Source organism: Takifugu flavidus, chromosome 11 (assembly GCF_003711565.1).
Source record: "Takifugu flavidus isolate HTHZ2018 chromosome 11, ASM371156v2, whole genome shotgun sequence".
Lineage (NCBI taxonomy): Eukaryota > Metazoa > Chordata > Actinopteri > Tetraodontiformes > Tetraodontidae > Takifugu > Takifugu flavidus.
Genome location: NC_079530.1, coordinates 7,818,851 through 7,839,870, shown reverse-complemented (window position 1 = coordinate 7,839,870; position 21,020 = coordinate 7,818,851). Strand labels below are relative to the sequence as shown.

The 21,020-nt window shown below is 44.7% G+C and overlaps 1 protein-coding gene across 5 annotated transcripts in view; it reads right to left on the bottom strand.

Moving 5' to 3' along the window:
* The window catches only part of LOC130533528 (attractin-like protein 1), a 35,301-nt gene that overhangs the window by 11,238 nt on the left and 3,043 nt on the right, over nucleotides 1–21,020 (bottom strand). For 4 of the 5 annotated variants that reach the window (XM_057047023.1, XM_057047025.1, XM_057047021.1 and 1 more), the window contains exons 2-10: nucleotides 10,816–10,899; nucleotides 10,046–10,159; nucleotides 9,286–9,414; nucleotides 8,043–8,251; nucleotides 7,329–7,503; nucleotides 6,975–7,062; nucleotides 6,317–6,563; nucleotides 4,349–4,532; nucleotides 2,699–2,853 (exon numbers count right to left, since the gene is read on the bottom strand). In XM_057047023.1, the coding sequence (XP_056903003.1) occupies nucleotides 2,699–2,853; nucleotides 4,349–4,532; nucleotides 6,317–6,563; nucleotides 6,975–7,062; nucleotides 7,329–7,503; nucleotides 8,043–8,251; nucleotides 9,286–9,414; nucleotides 10,046–10,159; nucleotides 10,816–10,899 (1,385 nt within the window). Of the gene's footprint in view, nucleotides 1–2,698; nucleotides 2,854–4,348; nucleotides 4,533–6,316; nucleotides 6,564–6,974; nucleotides 7,063–7,328; nucleotides 7,504–8,042; nucleotides 8,252–9,285; nucleotides 9,415–10,045; nucleotides 10,197–10,815; nucleotides 10,900–21,020 lie in introns of those variants that run through there. The other variant, XM_057047026.1, reaches the window with a different exon arrangement.

The following is a 21,020-nucleotide window of genomic DNA, read 5'->3' as shown; positions in this document are numbered from 1 at the left end:
ACTATAAGAAGCATCGCTATAACGACCTGCAGAGGGCTGCTGTTCCCAACAGGTGCTCATAGGTCAGTCTGGGGATGTGAATGTGCAATAGAAATTTCTCGCAATGTTATTATCGCTGTATTGTGTAGAATTTCTGAGGCGCTAATTCAAAGTGGCACATCTGCTCAGTCACTCAGGCTGTGAGACAAACTGCTGCCATGTGACTTTACACTTCTGCTCTCTCACTGTATTATGCGTGTATACATTCTATAGGAAGAGTACAGAATTATTCCATCCTGTGTGCTTATCTGGGCTCATGTTAGAGGAGCAGTGATTTAAGCGGGGTCCCCCAGACCGTCCTCCCTCCAGCATGATCTGGGTCCACATCCAGGTCTCCAAAACTAAACTGCAACCAATCCATAGCGAAAACATTTACTTTTGAATAATAATTTTCAAAAATCTGTATATTTTACAGCATCAGTGACTCCTGATCTCTACAGTAACCCCCCCCCCCCACACACACACACACACACACAAGTAACCTGCAAAATCAAAAGATTTCAATCAGTGACAAAACCTCACACCGCACTGCACACTGGAAGACATATCAACACAGATTTTAATTTCCTCCCAGGATATGAGAAGTTCTATGTTAATAATGCATCATGGTGCCGAGAGCAGAATCGGGGAGTCCAGGAGCGAGCGACCTGGCATGACTGACAGTTTAATTTGATCTGATCTGATCTGCGCTAATCAAACGCTTGATGAAGATGGTCAGGTGAAGGAGGGTAGGAGGATATTTTAACAACAGCCCGTGCCTCTTCCTACAACAATATCGCAACTCCCGTATCAGCTCCCCATCAGCTCTGGGCTACTCTGTGCGCACGCGCGTACGTGTGTGTGTGTGTGTGTGTTACAGCCTGCGGTATGTCAATGTAGGGAGGACTCCATTTTTAATCAGTTAATCAGAGTTCATTCTGCCCCCAAATCAAATTAGAAGTGTGAGGGTGGCAGGTTCAGGAGAGGATGGGAGAGCTGCAGGGGGAGCCAGAGAATTAACTCCAAATGAAAAGTGCTCGGCGTGTCAACCTGCATCTAATGCGAGGCAGCGGAGAAGCAGAAGCAGCTCATAACAGTGTGTCCCCCACGACCAAGGTTAGCACGCAAACAAAAACAAATTAGAGCTTAGTAGCCCCCCACACACACACACAAGGAGCATGAACATTGAAGCAAAGGAGCAAATAAGGATGAAATATTCTTCAATTGATGAGACAATCTATCTGATGAGAGAGGAGCATTTGTAGAAATGTGTTGGATGAGTTTGGAGGAAACTACTCTAAAGTTTGTTTGTTCCTGCAGACTGAAAAGCTCAAGTAAAAGTTAAGTTTTAAAGTTTCCTGTCAGATGTTAAAAGGCTGAGGTTTGTAAATGAAATCATTTACACCAGATTTACTGCCTTTAAAGCATGAAAACCTTGCACAATTATCCAATTGGAGCATGGTTCACGCAGGGCAGCGCTTCAGCTGCGTCCAGCTCAACCAGAAACGAGGACTAAAATGTCTAGTAGGAATAAAATCAAACCGAGTCCAGCCAAACTTTCCAAGACAGTTTTAACCACACAATTAATCTCTGACGCTGTCAATAAAAGCTACAGGAAGAAAGAAATGGCGGATCAGTTTCTTCTCCCAACGTGTTGAGTGATGGTTTTGCAGAGGTGTCTGGCAGACACCAAAGTCCTGCAGACCCACAGCTATGATGGAGATGTGATTTAGGATGACGAGGTTTCATTTGCACAGAGGTGAGCTGCAAACACACATTTGTTGTGAGCATTAATGTTGGTGGGACTTTGTTGTTTATTGCCTTTTTATGCAGCTCTCCTCCTTTCCACTCCCTAAATCCCTCCTTCATTTCCTTTTTATTTCTCTCCTGCCCTGTGTTCATCCCTCTCTTTTCATCAGCACCTTACTCTCATATTCCATCCACGTCCTCACAATTGTTGCTTGATCTCACAATATTGCTGATATCCCCCCCCTTTATTATATCATTTATCGTAAACAGTGACAAGAAGGATGGCCCCCGAAAGGGGGAAGAGGTGGATGGTTTGAAGCAATAAAATCCAGATTCTCTGAATGTTCTTCTGATTTAATACTTGTTGGCACCTCAACAGTGCAACACCACCACCAACTGGAATCAGATAATACAGGTCCAATAATGTACGGTATGTCTTAGTCCCCTCAAATGTCAATATGGATGCGAGGCCGTGTAAATATATCGATATAATAATGACAATTAAATCAGCTTAAAGAGCCTTCTCATTCAATGTGGGCAACAGCACATATTTCATATGAGTTACATGATATTAAACATGTGACTCATCAAATTGCCCAGTTTGGGGACAGCGAAGGCCAGTAGTGTGTTTCTTTGTTCTGTTCCATTAACCCATGATGCCATGCTCAAGGCCCTGTTTACACCGGTTTTTCCCATTTTGTCAGAAAAATAACATCATCCAGATGGAAAAAACGAGGTGTTGAAAACGGTGTAGTTCCCATTTCGGGCCACTAGTTGGCGGTGTGTTTTGTGTGGCGTAAGGACGCGTGCAAACACATACAGACACTTTGAAGAATAACAGTTACATAAACAGGACTCAAAACAACCAAACAGCCCGGTATGGTCATACACTATGTCCTACGAGTGATGCTCCACTGAAACCTGTTCTCACCGATATCGTACGCCAGGAAGTCAGCAGAAAAGCACTTGGCGCCGTTGCTCTGAGAGGTGTCGTTGTGAGTATTACCGCCGAAGACCAGCACCGTGCCGCTCAGCAGCGCCGCAGAGTGGAGGTACCGGGCCGAGCCGCTCTCTGCGAGGATCCACCTGCACGCGAATGCGAGAACAGGAATGCAGAAATGGAGAGGAGAGAAAAACAGCGTCAGCCCTGCGAGACATCCAGACGGTCCTCAGCACTCACCTGTCGGTGCCACTCGGTGGGACCGCCGGCAGCTGTCAGGGTGTGTGACACAAGCCCAACTGCTCAATTGAGGACTCGGCACATGCTAACGTAAACACAAATAAAGACATTGTAGGAGGTCTCGGTCAGCTGTGTGTGACCTCTTGACCTCACTGTGGAGACCAGCTGTGGAAACGAATCCATAAACACACAACCGGTTCTTTCATTTTTGAGTGTTTATGGATCTTCTAGATGTCTTTAATTTGCAAGCAAGTGTACAAGTAAACATAGCCATGTCTGAGTTCAAAAGTCCACCAGCACAAATGCCAACAGACTCTGGCAGGAAATTCCATGTGGAAAGCGAGAGGCTGCAGAATGTGTGGGTTATGCGTGTGAGTTACATGTGAATGTATGTGGAGAGGAGAGCCTGACTCATGACCCCTGCCAGGGTCAGGCCTCCTGTTATATCCTCCCATTCTTTCCTTCATCTCGCATTTCTAAAGCTCATGAACCAGTGCAAATGCGCTGTCTTATATATATATATATGAATATACACACGTGAAAGACAAAAATGATCAAAACCAAGATGTGTTTTTGAGGACATCGAGGTCTTTTCATGTTTTAATGACCATCGTTGATTGGCTACATAGCATAACAGTAAAAATCGTGAACATCATTATTAGATTCGCAGGTTTATCTGGATTGCACCAGAGCATCATGGGAGAAATAACTTTGACAAAAGTTGTCCTGACCAATAGACCTCAGCAGGTCAGGACACACCTGATCCTTCACCATCCCTCTCCTCACAGGTGCACCAAAGGGCTGTGTGCTCAGTCTGCTCCTCTACTCCCTCACCACCAATAACTGCAGGCCTGTACATGGATTCAAAATTAGCTGTTGAACATGAACATGACATCTACATCTCAAAGGACCTCTCCTGGTCCACCATGGCCTCCAGCCTGTCCAAAAGCCTCAGCAGCGCATCTTTTTCCTGAGGACGCTGATTCAGCAGGTCACAGAGAATCAACTCCCAACCAATGAGAACGTCCAGAGGAAGCACTGCCTGTGTCCAGCTCACAGCATCCTTAAAGTTTCCTCCCACCCTGATCAACAGTTTGCCCTCCTGCAGGGGCTTCTGGAGCCTCCAGACCAGGACCAGGGCCAGGACCAGGACCAGAGCCGTCTCCCTACTTAACCCTTAGCTTCCATTTGCCCAAATTGATCCCAGTAACACTTTAAAACAGCATCTAAGTGCTCAGACTGTGATGAAAGGGGAACCAAGATGCCGACGCCGCCGCTTCCCCTCCTGGAGTAATTATGTTGTTGAAATTGGCAATTTTAACAGTGGACAAAGACAAAGTGTGCGCAAAGAATTTTGAATTATCCAACAAAGACGGAAGAGTATCTTTACAGTTGACTCACCACGTTTTGGTGTGAACGTGGTATCGATACATGTGATCCACCAGGCCGTATTTGTTGCTGCCCAGGGCCTTGTACCCCCCGTGCACAAACACGCAGCCGCTGGCCTCGTCGTACACGCTGCTGTGGCCGTAACCTCCCTGGACCACCGCGCCTCCGGGGGACACAACCTGCCAGGAGTTTGTCCCTGAAAGACAGCGAGATGCCCTGACTACTGCTGCAAAAACCTGTAAAAAACCTGTAAAGTGCACTGGCTGCTTTTATGGGGGAAACAAAACAACGAACTCCTGGAGGTGAGAAGTGAGGAAAAAGAGATAGTCCAGAGGATATTACAGTTTATTGAATTTAAAAGCAGCCCTTTATTGCAGCCCTTTATTAGACCAATATGCTGCATGCACATTAACTTGGGTGCATAAAAGTTTTTATTAAAAAACACTCTGGGATTACATCATTTGAGCAATAAAGAAGAAAGATAACAAACAAAGCTTTGGAACTTTAAAAGCCGGGGAAAAGGTGCCCGTCATCTGGAACGGTAACCCCGAGAGAATGGCGAGAAAATAAACCAGACGGACCCCACGGATACAAAAAAAACCCTGTAAATGTGTATTTGTTTTACACTGATGTAAATGTCAAGTAAGACCATCTTGCAAAAAAGAAAATATAATAAACTGATATCCTGGGAAAAGAAGGGCTCAGCGAGGGCGCGACATATAAATGTGCGACAGCTGAATTCAAAAACATCAAGTCCATTAAATTAAACGCAGACATCAAAACACAGACGTAGCACTGAACAAAGATGAAGAAATGTAATGAAATATGAGGATCCTTCTCATTCTTTTGATATTTTTCAAATCTATTATTGGGTGTTAAAACTCTTGATGAGAGCACAGAAAGAAATAATAGGAGGTGCAGCCATGACGACCAGATGAGAAAACGGAAGGTCAAATCTTATTTCATCTCCCGCAGCTAATTGCTGTGAACTTACTTTGCCAAGTGGCCGTCAAACCCTTTCTCCCCCCCCCGTCTTATAAAATTCTGCCCCTTTGTTCCGTTCCTGGTTGAACCGACTTTAATGGCGCTCAGCGAAGACTTGAGCTTTGACAGTGAAAGCGACAAAGAGAGAGCGAGACGGGGGTGGAGGGGAGGATGAAACAGACGGACAGATGAGTAGGGGACCGAGGGGAAGCGAGGTGCACCGATTACTGAGAGGGTCAGGTGGGAAGACAGGAAGAGGTGAGAGAGGTGAAAAAGAGAGAAAAGAGGGATGGAAATGAGCCTGATAATGAAAAGGGGAACGGTGTGGAGGAGAATGAGGAGAGCACATTTATCATCATTTCCCTTTTCCCAGACAAGCCGACCACCTTTTTAATGACTCCAATGCGCGCGTGAATGCGCACGTGTCGAGGTATAATTTCAACTGGTAAACAACGCCGTGCGACACCGCCATCTAGTGGTCAAACAGTTGCACGTTGAAGCGCCAGGGAAAACTGCAGCAATATGGCCTTAGAACTATAACAAAACAGTTCAATTTAGTTCATCTTACAACTGTCTCATGAAAATGTCAGGATTCTAAAGAAATTCAACTCCTGATAATTAAATGTTTGGGCAGGACAAACAATATTACATTTTTGTTCCACACATATTTACCTATATAGATAAATGACTTATGTACTGATGATCCTGATCAATTGTGGATAATTGCATAATGCAACTGGCAAACAAACCCTTATCTCTCCTGAGGAAACACACCTTTAATCGCCTAACCACTCGGTTCGACTGGTCCATCCTCTACATAAAACTAGAAGTCGGAAAAGATACCAATGGAAACGCAGCGAGTGTTTATTAAAACGATGCATGAAGATTAAAGTTCCCGGATCAATAAACTCCAGTCCCCCGTGTTCGACTCCTGTCAATAAAAAGGAATTAAAGACACACCCGCAGAGAAACGGCGGCGTCAGCAGGTGGACTCACTGATGTTGTACTCCTGAACTTTGTTGATGTAGCTGTAAATTGGTGAGTAGCCAAAGAAGGTCAGCATCACCGGGTCGCCGCCGGGCAGCTCCACCACGTGGGAGGTGTGCCCCTCCACGGCGTACGGAGGGGGCAGAGAGGGTTTCTGCAGGGACCAGGCACGTCCGGGGATGTTAAAGACCCACAGTTCATCCGTCACGTTGGCTGACGTCACCTCCAGCTTTCCACCAAACATGAAGATGTCATCCTTCAGGAGAGAAGACAGGCGGTGAAGTTTGCCTTTGCATGTCGGGATTATTATAAAAAAAAAGTTTTACTGGAGTTTATAAATGAACAAAACCTTTCAAACAAATTTAAGCAGATAATTATGATTTTCTCGACACTACTTAGACGTTTCGCTGTTTCCGTCTGATAAAGCAAATATATGTAGTAAACAACATCAAAATAATCCCAGATTTATGGATTTTCCATAGTATTTTAATTAGCGTGGGCGAGTCTTTCCATGCATATGGAGAAGTGAGGTGCAAAGGTGAGTTTATAATAATCAACACCCGCACAACCGGCTGTGTGTAATTGGTGTTGTTTTTGTGTTCCGTTATGTGAAGTGTCTTCCCTTCAGTGTCTTTGAAGGTTCGCAGCAGTAGTTGTTGATGTTTACCTGGTACAGAGTCAGCGAGTGACCGTATCTGTAGAGGGGGCCGCTGCTGGTGGGAACCGCGTCCCACGTACTGGTGTCAAGGTTATAGCTGGAAGGAAAAAATAAATATCAACAATGCAAATCATCGCAGCAGTGCATTCGCTTTTATCTCCCTTTTTAATTATTTCTTACGTCTGTATCAACAGTGCCCTGAAGGAACCATCTGTGTAAGACATGTTTTTGAACCTCCGCAGGGTTTTAAAGTTTATTCAGCCATACAGCAGAGACTTTTGCAGCATGGTGCAAGTAACCTTTCCCCCCCATCCCCGGATGAATAAAGTATGAAACACCATTGCAAATTTAAGCGCAGCTTACTTGAGGACCATGTGGTAGTTAGAGTAGTTGAAGGAGTAACCTCCCACCACCCACATCAGACCAGAGTGCACCAGAGCCTGGTGGGACGCCCGACCTGAAGACTGAGCTGATGGTTTGACACTGGGGAGCACCCAGAAAGCCTCAGTAGAGGGAACAGATAGAGAGCAGTCTGGGCCTGAGACAGACAGAGAAGGCGTGACAACATTAAACAGTTAATTCTGACCTGGTGAGATGGTATCAGGAACCATAAAAGTATAAGAATAGTATGTTGTTTTGGTATTGATCTGTTTTTAGTAGTACTGGCTGTCGAGCAGATATTTTGCAAAAAACACAAATGCAGCAAAGAGGTAGGAAATTATTGGGACCAGCATGATAAAGTGTTAAAGGTAGAATCCAGCTGTCGTGAAGAAAAAGGGGTTTCCTTTCAAAATACTTACGCCATCTGTACACAAGAGGGCAGTGTTTCATCGGTTTACTTATGTCTATGGCGAGAATTAGTGCAATCCGTATTTATTTATTGTATTACTTAAAAATCTGTAGTCATATTTTGGAACGTTATAGGTGGATAAGAGAGGAAACAGAATTGTTGATTTTTAGTTATGATGGGATGAACAGTACTTAAGAATATTACACATGACATGTTAATAAAGTCCCTACTCGAAAAATATACAAATTGGAGGTTGTTCAAGTTCCTTGATTAATTAAATCTCTTACCTTGCCAGCTATCATTGCAGACACAGAGCTTCTCACCAGTCAGATCACAATAGCCATGATCTGGGCTGCCACAGTTATTCTTGCAGTATGGAATGTTGCAGGCTTCTCCTTTCCAGTAATCGTCACACTCACAGTAAACCCGACCAGAGGCCGAATTTGCCGGACTGCACCGTCCGTGGCCTGAGCAATTGTTGGGACAAGAGTTGATCCTGAGGGAGACACAGTCGTAGAGGACATCAGGAAGGTTCTTCTATGGGAGAACGTGGACACTCCACTGGGCTTAATTGGTCTCCATTCATCTCCCTTTGTCCACTGGGGACAAAATAACTGAGTCTCTTCATGTGAGGGGATCAGACGCAGTGGAATATTTTCCCATTTATAGTTGATGAAGCATTTGAGAAGAGATCAAATGTATCCCAACACTGAACCTGTTTATCTCTATCTGTTTATCTCTCACTGGAAAAAGCAGACCGGGGGCACAGTTTCACTATTTGACTCTCTTTCGCTACTAAAGCTGCAGAATTTTAGGAAATCCATTACTTCCATAACCCATAATAATAACCCACAGATGCCTATTTCAGGTGGCCACTATGGAGTGAAGCCTTCTTTCCTTTGGGACAAAGGGTGAACATAAGTGTAGTTATCAATGATTAAGGAAATTGCAACCTCATGAGGTATAAGATAACACCAGAGGCAAAGAATAAGGTGCAAAGATAAAGACCAAATCACGTAAAATCTAAATAATGAAGACATTTAAACAGCATTTCTTGATGGGGAAGAGGAGTCAGAGACAGAAAAATCACCGTTCATTTAGGGGGAAAAACTCTGCTCCACCATGACATGAGTTGTCATGACAACCACTGCTTGTTCGTGCTGGATCTGCGTTGTGTGCTGGAAAGCCTGAAGGCCGTGTGGCTGTACCTGTCTTCGCTCTTCCCCAGCGTTCAACCTACCAGGATTCAGAGGCCCCCCATGATGAGCACAGCAGTTGAGCCACCACACAGTGTGACGTTCTCTATGGATGATTTGAGGACTCTGATTTAAGGTCTGAATGTTTAAATAAAATATGGAAGAACGCATCCATCCTACTGATACAATCAGAGTATTGACACAGCTCCAAATGAGTTAGTTCCACTTGGTCTTCCCTCTGACCCAGGTTACCGTCACAGTCCTCTCTGAGAGAGGTTCATATTAGTGGGAACGGCAGCCAGAGCTATAGAGCAATCAAAAGTTGTAGACGTACGAGTAGGCGATGTTAAAGCCGGTCAGGTTGTACGCGGCGTCACTGAAGAAGTGGAGCAGAGCATAGCCGGACGATGTGACCACCTCTGGGACAGTCTCGTTTCTCCTGGATTCAGGCACTATCAAACCACTGAGACACAGGAAGAGAGGAAAAAAGCAAACATCAGGTGACCTGTGCTCACGTTTTCTTTGAGAATGCGCTGAGCTAAAAAGGAACTAAATTTTTGAATGTGTAGATGAGTGCTATGAACCAAGGTGGGCAGTCAAAGTGCTTTTCATTTCATTTGTTTGCGGTTTCCCATTTGGCTGTCCCGTCGTTCAGTAAATGAACCGCAGCCGATGCATCATCAATCTAAACCACATACCCCCCCTTCCTTGACTATACACGTATAATGGATGAAGAAAGATTATATAGTGTAGGTAATAATCCTGCCTTTGTATTCTCAGCCGGTAAAAACAAAATTAGTTCCTTCATATCTCTGAGCACAAGATAAGCCTCAATTAAACAGAGAGTGCTTAAATTATTTTGCTATTGTGTTTTTAATGATTTTTTTGTCCGTGCCAGCTACATTGTTAATAGAAAAAGCTCCAGAAACCGCAGCAGGAATGTTGTTGCTGTAGTTGGGGGTTACTATTGAGGCATCATTCATTTCCAGGAGAGCACATTTGCTGGCACTCACGACGGCGTGCTGAAGCCCGCCCGAGTCATTTCCATACATCCCCCTCCTGCAGGTGTCCTCATCAGAAAAGCCGGCGCTCACCTGAAGACAGCGATCAGCGGGGAGTAAATGGAGTCTCCGTCGTAGACGTACATGTGGTCCCAGCTGCACTCTGTGGCGAAGTGGCTGAAGCGCAGCCTCAGCACGGCATTAGGGCTGCAGGAGAGCGGGCACAGAGTGAACAGACCCACATCTGGTGGATACAAAGGACCTTCATACTCGATGACATAGTTTATGACTGACAAGTGGGCGACCTTAGCGCTGTTTTCATTTCAAAATGCCCTTGCACTTGAGTTCCACCATCTCTGTTTCCCTTTTTTTCTTTCACGTGGAAATTGCAGCATTTCTCTGTCCCCGCTCGTCAATTTTGAAATTGCAATCTCCCCGACCCCGTGCTGAATGGAGGCCTCCAAGGTAACAACTTCAGCTTTCGCCGTTAAAGTGGTGTGAAATCAATCGAAAGCAGCTCACAGGAATTAAACCAGACAGAAAATAGCAGGCTGACAGGCATTTCATGTTGAGTTAGTTCGGGCACTGCAAGAACAAAGAGATGCCAGAAATCCCATATTCAGACTAGAATTACTTCACTGAAATACAGAAAGCCACCAATCTTTGTAAAAGCAGCGTGAATAAACTATTATACACTCTGAAATGCAGAATTTAAAAAAGCATATTTTATTGAAAGATGTGGTCGCATGTAGTCATAGTTATCTGCATGGTGCTTTCAAAGACAGTCTTGTTTTCTGGACTCTGTAGATCAGCTATACAAATAGAAATTCACTGGTAAAAATGGAAAAATCACAAATACTTACTATCCTTCGATTAGCCAGGTGCATTTGGTCTTGTACTTGTAGTTTACTGGTCCATCTGTCAGGGAGCCCGACAGGTCGGTTAACCTGCAGGAAGACAGAAATTTAGCTGGTCATCACATCTGTGATTTCTCTTTCTGAGAAACGTAACTTCATGGGGGTTTTGAACTCTCCCTGTCCCTCTGATGCAATATTCAAAACAATAAACAGTTTGAGAATTGCACATATGTAAATAGAGATTTCAGCGGCCGTGAAGAACAGACAAGAGGAAGAACCACAATAATGCTGTCAGGAGCAGAAACATGACTTCCCACACACGTCAAGGTAAGATTACAGTTGCCATAGTAATTCCCACATAATATATGCATTCGAAAATGTAATAACAATGACGAGTGTGTGTGTGTGTGTGTGTGTGTGTGTGTGTGTGTGTGTGTGTGTCACTGGCCACACCTGCCAGTCAATGTAATCTCATTTTACTGCCGCCTACGTGGAAAAAGGTGAAGAAGAGGACTTGCACGCGCACACAATTGGACAATCACAACCGCGTCAGATGTTGGACGATGTCACAGGCTGCCTCAGGATGGACAGACCCACACTGCATCAGCCGATTTGAGTGTGTGTGTGCTCATTGTGTGAGCCTGCAACAGGGGGCTGACAGACAAGAGACACAGTTTTACTGCATTGTGAAGACAAGGGACCTCACAGTACGAAGGTTCTGGGTTTGAAGCTCCCTGGGGGCCGGGGGCTTTTCTTTGTTGGGTTTGCATGTTCTTCCCGGGCCTGTCGCCAGGCACGCTCGCTTCCTCCCACGGTCCAAAGACACCCTAAGTTGTCCTTGGGTCTGAATGGTTGTGGGTTTATTTGTTTCGGCCCTGCCCCTGGTGATTTATCCAAGATGTACCCCACCTGCCCCTCGCCCCAGTACAGGATGCAGAAGATGGACTTTCAAATGAAAAGGAATATTAGAAAATGTAATTAAGCTTACTGGAACCGTTCTCGTGTTCTCTAGTCTAGAGGTATGTCATGAGTAGAAACAGGACCCAGATGCAGCACACAAACAACAGAGGAGCACTTAGCAAGAGATCTTAATTTATCAGAAAGCAGTTCCAGTTCATAACGAGATACAGCATCCAAGTAATCCGGGAAGTAATTCCCCAGAACGATAATCCACAGAGAATATGTCCAAGAACGTGGAAAACTCAGGCAGACGATAACGGGCAGGGAGCCGGCAGAGGCTTGATCAAACAGAAGAGAAGGCAATTTACCAAGACGGGGACGGGCCGGGCTGGTGGGGAACAGACAAGGTCAATACCGCAAAATCAGGCCGAGAAACAATGCTGGAAAGTCAGGCATGAGCACAACACAGTCTGGCAGAGTGAGAGAGTGCCAGGCAGGGGTTTAAACCCCTGGGGTTCAAACAGGTGTGCCGGATCGTGCTGACGGGCAGGGAGAAGATTGAGATTGATTGAGAAGGAGCAGACAAGGTAAACAAATGGCAGACAAGAGTGGGGCTGCAACCTACCACCAGGGGGCAGCTAAGAGGCACTGTGCAGTTCTGATCATGTGGGAGACACTGGGAGACACAAAAACACAGTCGCTGCCATCAGTCACGGCATGAAGGGTGGGGGGTGGGGTGGGGGTCAGGACAAATGTGCTGCCTCCCTCTTCTAAAATCTGTTTTCTGCATAAAAATTCTGCCAGTAACAGAAACACTGACCCGATGAAGGTCTGACACTGCTCATTAGTTGTATTCTTCTCCAACTCTGAGAAATCACTCATTTCCCTCACTTCTCACTAGCTCCATATCTGCTTCTGCAATCAGCCCCTGGTGATCACGGCTCCATCCTCCCACTTTAATCCCAGATTAGAAGGGGAAAAAAACCACGGTGTCACGGTGCGATAGGGCCTGACTAAAATGATAACGGCACGATGATTGATGATGATGATTGATGATGTTGATCAAAACCCACTTGAATCCTCGCTGTGGTGACACATGAATACCAAAGATTCCTGCCGTGATGTTTGAGTAGATAAGGCCCATAAGGACGATTCAGCAGAAAAATAAACGTCATTGGGTTTTTACGCCCTGGCTAAAATCAGGAGGAAACCCCAGCCAAGTGCTCATGTGGTTCAGCTGCAAATCAGAACATTTGACCCAAACACACCAGAGATCTCTGCAGCCACACGACTATCAGGCTGCTCTGGTTTCATGTTCACAAAGCTCTCACTTCCTCCATTTTTCATAGACATCAATGTGTGTACATACATAAAAAGTTCCTCATTTATAATTGATGCCAGTGGTTATTACCAGAAGCCAGCGATGGCGGCTACCAGAAAACAGTGGTCCCAGCTAAACAGAGCCTAATTATCCCCAATGAGCCTCCAAGTGGAATGTAAAACATTCTACCAACTAGACACCTTCAAGACACCTTCCTACTCTAGTAATTTCAATAATGGCATTCATAAACTCGCAGTTTTTCAAATGGTGGAAATCCTTGGAGAAGCTCTCCATACAGACTTTACAGTAGAATAATGATCGAATCAAATAAATCAAATAATCTCCTGCAAGAACACCTGCTGCAGGGGTACTCACAAACACAAACATGCACGTGCACAAAATACACCTGAGCCATAAACAGTGACCCAGGACCACAGGTAACAGAGCACGAGGCCAACATCATCTCTTTTAATGGCCCCAATGGAAGTGAATCAGGGTGCGTTCACAAACAGCAGACACACATTCAATACATAAATATCCACTCGGAAACAACATCTAGCAGAAGAGGGTGAGAGAGGTGAAGGAAGAATAAGAGACAGAGAAGAAAAGAAAAGAAAAGAAAAGAAAAGAAAAAAAGAAAAGAAAAGAAAAGAAAAGAAAAGAAAAGAAAAGAAAAGAAAAGAAAAGAAAAGAAAAGAAAAGAGAGACATCACCAGGTTATGGAGGTAAGAGGAAGGAGTCCAGCACTTGATGAAATATTCATTTGCTTTGAGTAAATAATTGATGGAGCGCAGAAGACAGATGCACCCACCTCAGACAAATGGTGGGAAAGAGCAAAGTGCTGTTGAAAAATACTCGCTACCAGGAATGATCGCTAATATTTTTAATTAGACGGGCAGCTACAGAAGCTGGCAATTTAATTCCAATGCTTGTGAATTATGCACAGTTGGAAACTAAAAGGACTAGAAAACAGTAACAAGACATGTTTAATTAATGTTGAATGTAGGATGACAGTGACGAGAGTCCCTGAGCAGAGCATTAAAAATATATTATTCTATGTCATTTCCCAGATTAAATAACCCAAACAGACCATGGAGGGATTTGGAGAGCATCAAAAGGGCATGTTAAACCATTTAAATGTGCAAATGAACTTTTTTTTGGTACTGTTTTAACTGCTGCATCAGCCTCGATCCATGGGAACACAACAAGAGCTTTGTTCATAATTCTAATGAAACAAATATCGTGTTGGCACAAAACCGCTTCAAGGCGCATTCGCCAAAGGGCTTTTTCGCATTCATTTTTTGTTCAGTCATCAGAAAATAAATTTATCGTTCATAATATAAAAGGAATGCGTTGTTATGTCTCAGCTCCGTGTGGGCTTTAGCAGGTTTAACAAGTTTAATTTTAAAAATGTAAACACGGTGTCGGCCGATTTTAAAGAACAAGAGTGGTTTGAGAAGCAGCCAAAGTTAGACTGTCCTGACAAGAACTCGACACAGCGGCGCGTCGTGTAGAATGCAAACAAACCGCAGAGGCCTGAGTCAGCTGGGAGTGACCTCACGGCAAGAAACACACATTTGCTTGTGATTAACTGACTGCGGAGGGCTTCCAACAGACTGTTCTCATTCCCTGAGCCATGTAATAGTAACCAGAACCCCCCGATGCACCACGCACCAGCATTATCAGACACGGGTTTGTTTTAAGGGCGGAGGGTGTCCAAATGATGACTTCTCCTCTCAAAAATGTTCTGCCTCACATCTGAACATTACCGCTTGAAGTTCCTCCAAGAAAAACACCGCTCCCCGAGCAGACGACCACGTGCAGAACAAAACAGCGAGGAATGGGTTCACGTGTTAGGGAGTAGCTGACAGGTACGCACAGCACAATGGAATTCGCTTCCCAGCCGTCTGCTGGAGTTTCGCCTGGACTTTTGCTCACCTTCACCAACAAATGCTTCGTGAACGTGCACGACCCGCGATGCATTCAGTGAAATCTGGGGGGAAACGTGGAAATAAACGAGTTTGTTTGAATTTGAATCTTTTTTTTTTCTTTTTTTTTCACTGCACGAGGAGCTGCAAACGCGCGGCGCTGCTGGGAACAAACCGCCCCCTCAATGGGATCCCGCCCAAAGATCATAATTCAACACCGCTTGCGCCTGCGTTCAGCTCAAATGTACTGATAAAACAGTATCTGACAGGTGTGAACACCACTAACCTGAAATACATCCCAGATAAGAGCAGAGCTACATAAACCAGAGATGGATAACCAGACAACCTGCAGATGACGGCAGGATTGTTCACACCAACCAGCACGCACACGTGCACACAGGGGTCCCAGAGCTGGAGACTATAGTTAAGATTAAGAGATCCGCGCAGTGTGGTTTTTGTACATTTATTCCACAGGGTGTGTGTGTGCGCGTGCGTGTATGTGTGTGTGTGTGTGTATCAAGGGAGAGCAAAAGGAGAAGATGAATGACCAACAATTGAATAACCTTGACCTTCTCTGCAGATATCCTTTATTAAAAATCAAGAAAAGCTCTTCTACTGGGAATAACAAGGTGAGAGCGCAGGTTCCTGGGAATGAGAGCGAGGTAGACAGACAGTGAGAGAGAGGGAGAGAGAGAGAGGGAGAGAGAGAGCAAGAGAGAGAGAGAGAGAGCATATGTGATTGATGTTACTGGGTCTCTATCACCTACAGTATCGTCATGGTCCAATGACTTCCACCCCAGTGCATCACTCATTGCCACTTCAATATCTCTTTTACGCACACACACACACACACACACACACACACACACACACACACACACACACACACACGCACACACACCATATGAGTTCTGCAAGTCAAATAAGGTTAAAACGTAATAGAATCATAGCTCATTCTGAAGAATTGACTAAAAGAAAACCCTGGAAAACAAGACCAAGGAAAAAAAAGGTGGGAAATGTTCCTGCAGCTCAGCCAGGCAGTTAGACAAAGTAATTAAAATACATAAATCAGAAATGACGATTAGTGTGAGTGTGTGGGGGGGGGGATCAGTCTGAAAATGGCGGTTAAGCAGAAAAAAGAAGGCAAGTGCGTGAGAAAGAGGAGAGAAGATGAAGAGAGAGAGACACATGCATGTATGCATGTTTGCACAGCCTGTCACACACAAACCCACAGCAGGCTGAATATCGATGTGAGCATCCATACACATGAGCTGATCCTCTCACTCCCGGCCGTCTCAGCGGGAAGCGAAAGTCATATTCGGATATTCTTCCTCTTGTGTTTGAGTCGGTCTCGCGTCCTTCGGTGGCTGAGTTCAAACTGAGAACAAAGAAACATCTTCTGTGGAGATCTTCAAACGTTTTAGAACTGCAGCCCTGCTCCACACCAACCGAGAAGGATTAAACACACCACAGAGGGGAAAAAAGTCTTTTTCCACTATAAACTGCGCTGCAGACTGTGTTATTATTAGGGGGCTTATGTACATCCTCAGTGTTTATCTGTTCATGGGCAAATATGGATGCAGTTTTGCAGCAGGTGTAGATTGCTAAACAACCCTGGAGGGAAACTGGAAGAGTTTGACTATCAGCACTCCTCCAACTTCAGATTAATGTGGACAGTTGGTTGTACGTGCACAGTAAAAGCCCCGATTTATGGTCTAAAGGCTTAAAGCTGGAACTGTCACAGCGCTGGTCATTATAAACCAGACATAATAAACAGTGTGTTTACCCCAAAGAAGTTACACAAAAAACCTTAATGAGTTCTCCCGCGGGAATGCAGGATTCCTCAGCAGGTCTTTGAACTGAAGCTGATGAGGTCAGACGGCCGACATGAGGATTAATTTCATGTACAAATGGAGATAGAGCCTATTCTTTCTCCTGTGTCCTGGCACAGCTCCGGTGCACATGTGCATAACGGAGCCTTTATTACGGCTTGACAACAGGCTACTGGATTATCACCCGGTTTGCACCCAACCCAGGCAGACCACAGACTGATTATACAGTGTGTTGTCCAGCAGTCTCACAGTTGTGTGTGTGTGTGTGTGTGTGTGTGTGTGTGTGTGTGGGTGGGGGTGATTTAATGCAAACCACACGTGACTCAGCTCAGGGCCACGTGCATAAAGCTGCTGGGGTGTGGAAGCACTTCTATACTGACCAAAATCACACGTTGTCATTCTGTCCATTGTATAATGACGGCGTGCGGCAAGTTCCCGCAACCTCTGACTACACACACCCAAACCACCAGAACACAATCTGCTCCGATCCACACCAACAACACAACACTCTAGCGTGAGATAAGAGGTCACACTGAGGTGGTTTCACCCCTTGTGGGATTTCATGACAGGCATTTAGATTTTGTTTAAATGAGGCCCTTTGAATCTTGAAACATGAAAGGGGAGCCTTATCAAGAATCCCTCACGTAAAAAAGGATGGATCGCAAAGACAGAAACTACGCAAGATAAATGAAAAAACTAACTCTGAGGCGTTATTTAATTATTAAGACGTAAACATCCACGCGTCCCTGATTGAACTAATTTGGGAGCCACATCAGATCTTCCACCAGATCTTCCATTTAACGACACATTTGGAGGGTCGGCCAGCATCGACCTAAACTGGGTTTCATTTCTGACACATCGACGATGTGCAACATAATGAACTGCTGTAAGTGCAGCCAGCTTTTGCGTATGGAAATGCTCAAACACAACAATAATGGAAGTAAGAATATTACACTGATTAGGATCAGGAGGCGGAACGTGCCTGGCCATTAGAAATGTCTAGAACCATCCAGCAGGACCAGAGTTCAGATAGTTTTCCTTTCAAAGTAATAACAACAGGTGTGAAGAAACAGGAAAGAGGAAAAACACCCTTGGGAGGCTGAAAGTTACATGATAAAAATAAAAATGTTGCTAATTTGCAGGCAAAATGCTCTCCTGCTCCAGGCATATTTGTAGGTCCTCTCTCCTCCCCCACTCTCACATTCTCTCTCTCTCTCTCTCTCACACACACACACACACATACACACATTTCCTGCCCAAGCCAGGGGTCTGATCACACAGAAAAGAACAACTAAATCAAAGAGGGTTAAGGCTTGAACAGAACACGGCACAGACGCCCAAACACAACACCATAATCTGCCCATGCTGTACAACACACAGTAAAAAAAATATATGACACAGGGGGAACAGAGCCAGCACATGTTTTACTGATGAAATCATTCAGTTTAGAAGCCGGGGGGATGCATCTTTTTATGGGTGGACTGCAGGAGAAGAATGCACGTTGATGCGCCCACTGGGAGAGACGCAGAGAAACCAAGTGTGATCAGATGATGAACCAAGGAGAGGAAGAGTGGAAGGAACAGTGAATGAGGGGGGAATCCAAACTGTTCCACCCTGACCAGAACCCTAACCCCCACCCTACCTTTCTTGTAAACATCAGCTGCTTTATGCTGATAATCTGATTCTGAATCCATGTTACTGCACACAGCAGTGTCCAAGCATGAATAAATAATAAAAAAAATATTGTTCTGCAATAGCACCATCACAAAATTCAACTTTTTTGGTCTACACCCAACCAGGGAAACACCCTTAAACGTTCCTCCGGTGTGTTGGGTTAAAGAGTCTCTCTCAAACACCCCCAAAATGAACTCTCCAAATTCCCAAATCCTCCTTTATCCGCCATCATTATTGTGAGTGTATGACGTGCCGCTGCGTGTTTATCAGTAGAAGGGATGACTCCTGATAATTGTAGTCCCTCCCAAATAAATGTGTTGGTTGTGTGGTATGACTTGAAAATGTGTTGCCTCTACAGAAGAAGCCAGGAAATAAAAGGATCTCCAGTGTACAACTTCCACATCTGAAGAGAACAAACATCTATCCTAATGCAAAAATAAACAATGCATTATGACATAATGATGTCATTAAAAAAAGGTCCTTTGCATATTTCAGATACTGCCTCAGGGTGTGTGTGTGTGTGTGTGTGTGTGTGTGTGTGTGTGTGTGATGCTCTTGCTTTCAGTCTCATCACGGCAGGATTATCACACACACTGGACAGATGGCCCTCCTCCCTCCCCAAACGAACATGTACACTCACACACATAGACACACGCGAGGCCGCACACACACACTGATCACAGTGTGTAACACACACAGCACAGTGGCAACTTCAGTTCAAAAGCTGCGTCATCACAATCGCACACTGCCTGAGGCTTAAACATGCATAATCTCTCTCTCTCTCTTTTTCTCCAACACACACACACACACTCACAGACACAAACACACACAGTGCCAGCAGATGAAGACTCTGATGTCAGAAAAGCACTGTATCCTGTCTGAACTCAGCCAGCCCCTCACTCATGTGGTCATGTTGTCCTTGAATGGTTTTTGCCTGTTTTAGCATCAGAGCTAAGTGTGTTAATATTTAGCATTTTTCCATCATTCTCTCCTGTTAATGAAACGCGCCGGCAGATGTGGGTTTTTTTTATTGTTTCAAAGGGATATCTCACCATAGATTAACTACTAAATCTTCCCCTTAGACGGTCACATGTGATCACTACTGACCAAGTAGCCATCAGATTCAGATTCCCTGCATCCATTGTGGAAAAGTGCTTGACCAAAATGAAAAATCCCACTAAGATCTATATTCTCTTTGTCAAACCAAGCTTTCTGCTCTCCCTTCAGTGTGGGACATCACATAAAACATCATTTTGTTGCCTTTTTTGGGTCTCCTTCTGCACAAAGAACATACTGGAGTCAATAAAGCGCAACCAAGACCCTTAGCTGGAAGCACCTCTCTGATCCTCCTGCTCAGAACAGCCTTGAACTTAAAATGCAGCTGCGTGAGAGGCATACTTTATTGACAAGCGATAAGATTGTGCTTGTGCACAGGCTAACATTCGTCCAATTTCAGACTTGCTTGCAGGGACGCCCTTGTCAACACTGGGCCTACGCCATTGATTACTTCACTTCTAGCGTGTTTTCATCCGCCCCAAGGCTCGCATGATTGGTCAGCCGATGGGAAAATCAACTTATGTCCATTATAACAAACCTTGATCTAAGCTTCCCATAGAGCAGATGCACTTAGCCGAGATGCTGTTGACATATTGTGACTCGCATGAGGAGCATAACGGGACCCCATTTAAGTCTTTTGCCCTCTTGAAGCATGTAGCAAAGGTTCTGAACATCGGCGCATTAGTTTAAAGGTTCTGATGTTTGAATCAGGATAAGAGGACATGAATCGACAGATGAAGAAGACCCATAATAGGATTTGGGCGCTACTACAACATCTGAACTGCACTCACAGCATTAGCAGACAAGATTAAATCAGCCATGTGGCGGAAAAGAATAATCCACAGCAGCGATTATCATCTGATCGTTTCATAAGTTAAATATATGTTTGTCAGTAAGTCCTCGCAGGTTTGACATCAAAACTGTTGCTGATTTTGGAATCCAGGCTGACGAAAATCACCAACCAAGCAGAAACACACACAGGCGCAACTTAGTAAGCATAGTAAGCATAGCGTTGTGGTTTGACAGCAGCATGCTAGCAAACAGTTGTTCTTCTATGACTTGATTATTGAAGATAAAATGCACCTAAAATCCTGTTCAATGTTCAATTACAGCTTGAGACGCTGCTGTTTTTCATGCAGCAAAACAGCGATGAGCCATCTGTCCTCCCCAGCGTCACATGTCCATGTCAGAGCCTGTTAGCCAGATAGCACATGCTAACTGGCTGTTTAGTTTTTAGCAATCATTATAAATGCTGTAGCGTATTTAACACATTTTCAACACATCAGCACGCAGCAGCTCAGCCCCTGATGCACCTCCAGACAAGTACAAACAATGAAACGGCAGCGACTCGGACAGAGGTTGTTAGATTTGACGACCGAATGTGATGAACTTTATTTCTATACATGTTTGTTTTGTTCCTGGTATTGACTAGCAACTGCGGACAACCCTAATTGGTATGTGACTGACACCTCCATGAATGAAAGCATCTGATCTCTGAGG